Below are 9,856 nucleotides of genomic sequence, written 5' to 3'. Positions count from 1 at the left end.
GGTTGTGACAGCTGCACCAGCGCTCCTACTGCTCCACTTGTTGTTGGTACGGAGACCGTCTTTGATGAGACCGATGACGTGGTGTCGTCTGCGAACTTTATGAATTTGACAGCTGGGTGCGTTGAGGTGCAGTCGTTCGTGTAGAGAGAGAAGAGCAATGGAGAGAGGACGCATCCCTGCGGGGCTCCAGTGCTCGTGGTTCGTGTTGTGGATGATATATTTCCCAGTCTGACCTGTTGTGTCCGTCCTGTCAGGAAGCTGAGGGTCCACTGGCAGATCGTAGGGGACACTCCAAGCTGGAGAAGTTTGGGGATGAGGAGTTCTGGGATGATGGTATTGAACGCAGAGCTGTAGTCCACAAACAGGATCCTTGCGTAGGTTCCTGTGTTGTCGAGGTGGTCGAGGATGTGGTGCAGTTCAATGTTGACTGCATCCTCCACAGACCTGTTTGCCCGGTAGGCAAACTGAAGAGGATCTAGCAGAGATGTTCTTTAGGCGGTTCAGCACGAGGCGTTCAAAGGACTTCATGACCACAGACATCAGAGCAACAGGTCTATAGTCGTTCAATCCCAAGGGTGCTGGTTTCTTTGGAACTGGGACGATAGTAGACTGCTTGAAGCAGGATGGGACTTCACACTGCTCCAAGGATCTGTTGAAGATTCGTGTGAAGACCGGAGCCAGCTGGTCAGCGCAGACTTTCAGGCCGGAGGGGGACACTCTGTCAGGTCTCGCAGCTTTATTGAAAAAAAACCCTCATTTTTCTTAACTATAACCTATTCCAAAAGAATCTTTGTTAGGATTACAGAGATGAGTCGGCCAGACCAAAGAAGTCAAAGCAATTAATCAGTTGCACTCCAAATATGTGTCAAAAACTATCGCGGAATCTTCTTTTCCTTCGGCTTTTGCCTTCAGGGTTGACACAGCGAATCTGTGTCCTCCATCTTCAGAGGTTTTATTCGCATGTTTGTTTTGGCCTGTCACGTTTTACAAGGTGGTGATGGCGGGTGCAGATCCCAAAAAGCAGGCAGGAGGGAGCAGGAGATTGTGTTTGATAAATTGTATTAAAATAAAGTAAACAGGAACAAAATCTAAAACATCAAAATCATCTGAACAGAAAAAAATACAAAGTATCAAAAGAAAACCAAGATTAAAAATCCGCCAGATTAAACAAACACATGCACTGCACACAATGCATACAACAGCATACAATGTGTTCAACAACATACAATGACATTTAACAATTACCCGACACCGAATGGTCGTGCCGTGGGTCCTTTTGAGTGTCACTGATTGGAAACGACCAGCACCTGTGCAGGTGCAGGCGGGGCCGACAGCGCCCCCCGTTGGTCGCCAACCAGATCATGACAGTGCCAAGCTTTTACATCGGATTCCCCTCCTGATAACCTACCTAATTCTGGGTTAATGAAGCTAGCCCAAATGATGATAGTATTGCCAAATAGCTTGCAAACAATTGGTCAAAAATCCACATGTAAAATAAGATATTTTTTTTTGATACAGTTGTGGTCAAAAGTTTACATACACTTGTGAAGAACATAATGTCATGGCTCTCGAATTTCTACAACTCTTATTTTTCTCTGATAGAGTGATTGGAACAGATACTTTTTTCTCACAAAAAGCATTTATGAAGTTTGGTTCTTTTATGACTTTATTACGGGTGAACAGAAAAAAGTGATCAAATCTTCTGGTCAAAAATATACATACAGCAGCGCCAATATTTAGTAATATGTCCCTTGGACATTTTCACTTCAATTTGGTGTTTTTGGTAGCCATCCACAAGCTTCTGGCAAGCTTCTGGTTGAATCTTTGACCACTCCTCTTGACAGAATTGGTGCAGTTCAGTTTAGAATTCTTGAAGAATTTGAAGATTACCTTCAAATTCTTCAAGTTAACCTAAAATCATCAGCCCGAATATTGGGTCTTGGGCGCAATAGGCCAGAGTGCCAAACAAACGTTCGTTTGCATAATTTGCATAATCGGCACGGCAGCCAATCAGAAGCCTGTTTCGTGCTTGGTGCTATACTGTGACTGTAAAGTGTACTTGAGAGTTTTGAAAGGCGTTTACAAAGAGGAGTCCATGTGGATTGTAGCGGTTTGCTTATAGCTTTTGCTTTATTGAATAAAACAAACGTTTGATTTTTTTTTTCTTGAAGAAGTTGTCGGCCACCCGAGCCGAGACATTTTGAAAGTTGTACGCCCGATGTAAAGGTTGTACGCCCTGGGCCTCCGGGCGGACGTTATTTCAAACACTGTTTAAAGTATTAGTCAAATGTTTCAAACTGAAGCCCTAGGGCAGGTGTCGGGAACCGATGGCTCACGAGCCATATATGGCTCTTTTGATGATTGAATCTGGCTCGTGGATAATGTTAAATACATATTCTCGCTTTTTCGCTGTTCATTTCCTGTTTGGGCTGCAGTTGGCGGAATGCGCAATTTTGATTGGATGATACTGGCCGTTGTTGAAACAGGTGAATGCCCATTTTAAAGAAGCCAGATGAGTAAAAAAAATATCATACACTTCAGGTTGAACAAACCGAAGCATTCGCCATTGTGGAGAGAAAAGGTTCTGATTCTAATTTGCAATGAAACAATACCATCGATGAATGTCAGTCGAATGCCAGTGGCACTTTGACAAGCCCCATGCTAATGTTAGCATCACTATACTTCTGCGAGAGACAGCAGAAAGCAAGTGTGGAAGCTAATGAGCCGCGTGCAGGCTAGCTAGCAGTAACTTTGCGTATGGACCAGGCAAGTTGACTCGTTTGGCTGGATTTTTACCAATCATGAGGAACGGAAAACCATTCGTGTTAATGGTGGTACTATCACAAAGTTATTTTAAATAATACATTATGACATTTTGTTGAAAACGCGTGTGCGGCTCTCACTGAAAAACATTTCTAGATATTTTACTTTTATGGCTCTTAGTAAAAAAGGCTCCCGACCCCTGCCCTGGGGGCTAGATCCATCCCAACATATCATTTTTATGTGGAGCTTCAAAGTAATTTTGTTTCTTGCTAAAACATCTCAACTGCAAAATGCCTTCAATTTTTAAAACATTTGAGTATTGCAAGTATTTTTTGTTACCAAAACCTTCTTTTAAAATAAATGTAATAATATTTGAACAAAAAGGGCCTCTGATTGCAAAAGTATAGTTAGTCATCACCTTCCCGTGTTTATGAAATATGAGGCAATTTGTCTTCACAGTTAAAACGACCCCCTGAAGGAAACCCTCATGATAAAGTGGCCCTTGACAAATATAAATGTAACACTTCAGACCAGTTTTAGGGATTCGACCATTTGCTATCTCTGCCCCAAATCCCAGGTCAGTAGAGGGGGTCCACTGTACGTATTTATTGTACGTGATTCAATGCAATTTTCATAGTTTTAACGCAGTCTATACTTCTGTATGATAGTATAACATTTCTTAACAATCGATAACGGCTACGAAAATGTGATGTGATGTCGAGTCAAATTAATTCAAAATTCAATCTTCCACCATGGTAAGAGTAGTGCTGATTGTATACAGTTCTTGTAAATTATAATAGGTATCAGCGAATCAACCGCGGGCACCCATAAATAGTTTTTTTTTTACATCTGTTAATCGACAGTCAGGAAAACACATGGTTGTGTTTACAGTGTTATTATGTTGCTACCCTCTCTCATACTCCGCTGAATGCTGTGAGCTGGTTGTCTGTTTTGACCAGATCTTGGGTTTGATGCCATGTATTCAGGCATGGAGATGCTCTGTGGAAGCGTTCTGACCACAGGGCTGCTGTGCAATCTTTCACTGGTGAGGTTTGTATTATTATGTGATTGGTAGAATGTCAAAGAGTCATTTTCCAGGATGAGGTCACCGTCATCATCTTCTTCTTCATCGCTGTCACCCTCGACGATGCTGTTACTGAAACATATGGCATGATGGACAAAACATCAACCCAATTATGAGGCATTTACAAAGTGTAGTTAAGAGTACAGAACAACAAAATCTGAGAACAATACAGGCAACCACCCTCTGTTTGTCACTGCATTTTCGGGGACACATTTCTACAAATTCAATACTGTACCAATCAAGTCTGCGGTCATTGTGTTCAAAATAAAAACAGAATACAATGATTTCCAAATCATGTTGAACCAATATTTAATGAGTTGCGCCTGTAATGGGCAGCATCTTCACAGCCCCGCTTTGTTCAGTGGAAAGGTCGGAGCTGTTGGACAGTCTGCGGTTGGATGGATGCATGGCTTGAGGAGCCCGCAATCAGAAGAAAGGAGCGTCAGCGCAGAGCACCGATGCGGATGTGCAACTGTCGCGGCTTGGAATTGAAGCGGATTTATGTGGGACAGGAGATGTGAGACAATCTCTTTTCGTCAATGGATGCTACAGCTTCGTGTTTGCTTTCAACATTTAGCTTGTAGTAGATGTGCAAATTCCACCATGGCGTCCCTGATCCACTGCTGAAAAGGACACTTTGATCCTCTCCTCTTTCATCTCGAACTGATTCATGTCACAAACAGGGTACAGCAAGCGCTGAAGAATGAATGACGCTGTGTCTTTGTGTTGTCATATTACTTGTTATTTTTGTTTGTTTGTTTTTTTTTCCCAACATGGGGGCGCGTGAACACGCAGTTGCTCCCCTCTCCCGGCAAATTGCCGTTTTTGTGTTTATTATGTTTGTTAAAGTCATTATAAGTGCCTTGCGTGCTGGGTCCGAGAGGACAATCATTTCACCTGTGCTGTATGTCATGCATATTAGCATATTTGACAATAAAGGTGACTTTGACTTGACTTTGATCAGTGTATGAAACTCATGACAAAAAGTTAGCGGACACCAAGGCAGACAACTCTGAAAAAATGCCTGCCCAGCCATAAAGTTTCCTGCCCCATTTTTCACAACTTGAAACACAATAAAATGACTAATCGCAAAAAAAAAACATTGTTGGAAAGTATTAAGGATTGATCATCGGAATATATAACAGAACAACATTTTAAAATGTACCTAGCACAAATGCTCCCTTGCTTAATTGATGGTAAATATCCCTTGCTGATGATTTTGCTCCAGTTGTCGTTTGTCCATACACTGTTTGTCATACGTCTGTGTAAGCTCTCAGTCGTACAGGAATGGTCCATCGATGAAAAGGTTTCTTCAGGCGTCATCTGTACTTCTTTGAAAGTGTCGGACGTTTCGCCTCTAATCCAAGAAGCTTCGTCGTTGATGACGAAGCTTCTTGGATAAGAGGTGAAACTTGGATAAGAGGCATGGGAACTCCTCTTTCCGCCATGCATTTAATGTACGTTTAGGTTTTGTAGCATCATAAATTTTGTTAGCTTCTTTTGAATCCTTCTGGGGCTGAGGTTTTGGCTTGATTCCTAACCACTTATATATTTTTCTTGTGTTCTCTGTGCGTCTACTTTGGAAAATGAGATGCAAAATAAACCCGGAAGCAAAAACTTATTCGACGCAGGCTTTTGATTGGCTGCCGAATATGCAAATTGCCAAACGAACAGAAATTCCAAAATTTCCAAACTGAACAAAGATTTTGAAATCGGAATAAAGCAAACGTTAGATTTGAAATAAAAAAATGTTGTTGTTTTTTTGTGTCGTGAAAAAGTTGTCGGCCACCCGGGCGGAGACGTTGTGTAAGTTGTACGCCCGATGTAAAAGTTGCACGCCCCGATGCCCGGGTACACTGCTGTTGTCACGATCTGGTTGGTGACCAATGGGTGGCGCTATCGGCCCCGCCTGCACCTGCACAGGTGGTGGTTGTCCCGATCAGTGGCAGCCTGCCATGTTCGGATTGGCGACCAATGGTTGGCGCTGTCGGCCCTGCCTGTAGCCTCGCTGGTCGTTCCAATCAGTGGCAGTCAAAAGGACTCCCGGCACGATCATTCGGCGTTGGGTCATTGTATGCAATTGTATGCATTGTGCATTGTCAAAGTCAAAGTCAGCTTTATTGTCAAATATGCTAATATGCATGACATACAGCACAGATGAAATTACTGTCCTCTCGGACCCAGCATGCAAGGAACTTATAATTACTTAACAAACATAAATGCTTGATGAATGCTTATCAACCACCTGTTTGGAACAGGCTAAGTGGATGCCATGATCAGAATCAGAATCAGAATCAGAATCAGAATCATCTTTATTGCCAAGTATGTAGGACACACAAGGAATTTGTTTCCGGTAGAACACACTGCACTAGTATCGTCGTCAAAAAAACTGCTAAGTGGCACTATACAGTTCCATTTTGGCTGTGATTGGGCATAAAAAGAGCTTCCCTCAGTCACTCACAAGCAAAGCTGGGATAAGGTTAAACTTGGATGAAAGGAAAGGTGTATAAAACGGTGGTGAGATCTGCCATGTTGTTTCAAATGGAGACAATGCCACTGAAGGAAAGAGTGGAAGCAGAGCTGGAGGTAGCAGAGATGAAAATGTTAAGGTTGTCTTTGGGAGTGACCAGGTTGGATAGGATCGAGAATGAGTATATCAGAGGGACAACTCATCTTAGAGGCTTTGGAGAGAAAGTCAGAGAGGCCAGACTGAGATGGTTTGGAGAGAGAGTGACTATATCGGGAGAAGGATGCTGAGCCTTGAACCTCCAGGCAGGAGACCGAGAGGAAGTTTATGGATGTGGTCAAAGAGGACATAAAGGTAGCTGGTGTGAGAGAAGAGGATGCACAAAATCGGGTTAGATGGAGGACACTGATTCGCTGTGACGACCTCTGAAGGGAAAAGCCAAAAGGAAAAGAAGAAGAAGAAGAGTCTTAACAAGAATAACAAGATATTTCAAGCTTTTATTTGTGAGAATTTTGATATGACTTACAGCTTATGAAAACCGCAAAATCAGTCTAAAAAAAATCACATGAAATATACCGAAAAAAAGATGTTTTAATCAATGAAACGTCAGCCACCACAAAAGTCTAATCATTTTGTGTACTCAGGACTTGGTCGGGCCCCCAATTGACTGAATTACTGCTTCAATGCGGCGTGGCATGGATGATATTAGCGTGTGGCGCTGCAAGATCAGGATGCTTCAATAGCGGCCTTCAACTCTTTTGCATTGCTCGGTCTCGTGTTTCTCATCGTCCTCTTGACCATGGCCCATACATTTTCGATGGGGTTGAGGCCAGGTGTGTTTGCTAGCCAATCAAGCACAGGAATCCCATGGTTATTGAACCAGGCTTTGGTGCTTTTAGCTGAGTGATCAGGTGCCAATTCCTCAGTTGGTATTTTCTTGGGGGTGACTGCGTTGTTGAGTCCTTTTGATAATATGCTGCGTTCTGCCTGTGTGAGGTTGTGGCGTGACATGTTATGTATCCATTTATCGTTTGTTTGAAATTTGTTCGAGTCGGTCTTTTTCTTTTGCGCGATAAGTTTGTCTAATTTCCGTATGTGTCGGCTTTTGGTCGCGGTGAATTCCTGTTCGTGTATGTTGTCCAGATGTCCGTGCCGCGTTGTTTTTGTGTCCTTGTCAAGGCGGAACCGGAGTTGGAGTTGCTCCGTTTGCCGCTGTAGAAATTATAGAGATTAGAGAATAAGAAGTTATCATATTTAAAAGTTTCATGCTGTTGTATGCTTCGTCAACACCGATGAGGGTCGAACGGTCAGTTTTCACAGGAGTCATTTCCGACTTGGGGAAGTCTTTTATCACAGGGGTAATTTAGGACTTCAAACTCCTTTGCACACGAAGAGGTCATTAGCCAGGATGCAACTTATCAGTTAATTATCAGTTATCAGTAATTGAACACCTAAAATACACTGTCTGTAAGAAAAGACTCTGTTTAAAGTTAGGTGCCAATTCCAGTTGGAAAATGAAAGCAGCATCTCCAAAGAGCTGATCAGCCAAAGGATGCATGAAGTGCTATCAACTTTCTTGATAGACGGCTGCGTTGACACTGGACTTGATAAAACACATTGGACCAATATCAGAAGACGACAAGGCACCCCAAACCACAACACACTGTGGGAACGTCACACTGGACTTTGGATTTTGGGTTGTGGGCCTTTCCTTACTTCCTCCAGACTCTGGGACCAGTATTTACAAATGAGATGCTGAATTTGTTCTCATCAGAAAAGAGGACTTTGGACCATTGACCAATGTAGATAACATATCTTTTTGCCAAATAGCAATATAGCATAAAAGCAATAATCACATATGCTCAGTAACAATGTATTCAAACGCGAGGTGAAAAGGACAGCCAGGTCAGCGCCAGGTCACAGCCAGCTCGCAGCCAACACGCCGCTCACATGCACATTCATACATATAGTTTGCAAAAGCAGTTAACCACAAGCTAGAGCAAAAAAGCGCAGATGCTTACCAGTTTACAGGAAACCAAGACAAACGGCGAGCGAAGAACCAGAACAACAGCTGGGGACGCATCGCAACTGGTCATGAGACAAGAGAACCATAGCGGAGCAACGCCTGCACTTCTCACATACACATGCTGATATTTGTAAAGCGCAACCACACATAGTCTTAACTGTTGTCAACACTAAAAACGAGAGACTAGATTAGACAGACAGAAGTATTTGACTGACCTCTCTGGAGAAGGGCTTTTCACAGACTTCTCAGATCAGATAGTTCAAACTGTCTCTCCAGATCTGTTGGTGTTCTGATTGATCTTCAAAATAAATGCTTGCACTAAGGTGGTGAAGCAAACCAAAAGGCGGTGGTATACTTCCTTGGTACATTCTGAGCGACGCAGTTAAATCTGTAGGTACCTTCTGATTTATATAAACTTTTAAAAAAATGTTCCAGGAAGACAACAAAAAATACTACACCAACAGACCCGTTCTAGCTTTCTTTGGCCCAGGTAAGATGTTTCTAGCGTTTTTTTTTTTTTTACTCAGGAGTGTCCAGACTTGAGGAATACACTAGACACTAGACACCTCTATGCAGGACTCGTCTGTGTGTGGTTTCTCTTGATGCATTCACACCTGCCTCAGTCCATTCATTTTTCTGTTTATTTCATGCGATATTCACATTTTTTGAGACTGATTTTGCGGTTTTCAGAAGCTGTAAGCCATAATAATGAAAATATTAACAAACAAAGTCTTGAAATATATTGCAATGCATGTTATGAGTCGAAACAATGTATTTATTGAACATTTTAAGTTGAATGACTGAAATGAATGAACTTTTTTACGATATTTCAATTTTCTGAGTATTACCTGTATTATATTAGACATGAAAGAAAATGTTTAAGTATTTTGACTTGTTTGGCTGCAACAAAACAGGTGGAAGGGGGAAATTCAGTTCAGCCATTTTCCAACAAGTTTGAAAAGTGGGAACATTTGCCATTGTCAGAGTTGGCAGTTGTGATAGATTGCTCGAGCACACAACTTGCCTCATTTGTTTGCATGGAAGGAGACCGCTTTTTCTACATTGCAACCAAAATATCACTGTTCGTGTGAGAAAGGCGATCCCAAGTGGACAAAAACGGTACTTGCGTCTTCACATCACATGGCATGAAAAGTACTGACTGCCCCGATGGAGAAAATCGTTGTGAGCAATTTACGGGCCTCATCGATGATCTTCTGCAGGCCACAGCGGTGAAAGGCAAGGAGTTGTCGTGGGCCCAATGATCGCCAGACGTGTAAAATTTTGCCCACGCCGGTGGATTTTGAGTCATTTTCACTCAAATTGCAGGACCCACAGAATTTTGAGTTTTAGGCCCACATACACAGCGTTAGAAACCTTAGAGTCTAAGGCTTAGACTCTCTTCTTCCATCAGTTCATTTGTAGCTGATTTGGTTATGGAGATATCGGCTGTTAATATCAGGCACTTTCTTGTCAAATGCCCGATTCAAAGAATAAAAGTTATCCGTTTCAACATTCA

At 42.4% G+C, this 9,856-nt stretch overlaps 1 protein-coding gene across 1 annotated transcript in view; it reads right to left on the bottom strand.

Annotated features, from left to right (window-relative positions):
* Nucleotides 1–1,042: 1,042 nt before the first annotated feature.
* The window catches only part of pard6a (par-6 family cell polarity regulator alpha), a 34,940-nt gene continuing 26,126 nt past the window's right edge, over nucleotides 1,043–9,856 (bottom strand). The window contains exon 6 of the mRNA XM_088995741.1: nucleotides 1,043–3,919. Within this exon, the coding sequence (XP_088851867.1) occupies nucleotides 3,649–3,919 (271 nt within the window). The 3' untranslated portion in view covers nucleotides 1,043–3,648. The remainder of the gene's footprint in view (nucleotides 3,920–9,856) is intronic.

This window comes from Hippocampus bargibanti, linkage group LG05, assembly GCF_051943395.1.
Source record: "Hippocampus bargibanti isolate YZ-2025 linkage group LG05, ASM5194339v1, whole genome shotgun sequence".
Taxonomy (NCBI): Eukaryota; Metazoa; Chordata; class Actinopteri; order Syngnathiformes; family Syngnathidae; genus Hippocampus; species Hippocampus bargibanti.
The sequence above is the reverse complement of the archived record's forward strand: the minus strand, read 5'-3'. Positions and strand labels throughout refer to the sequence as shown.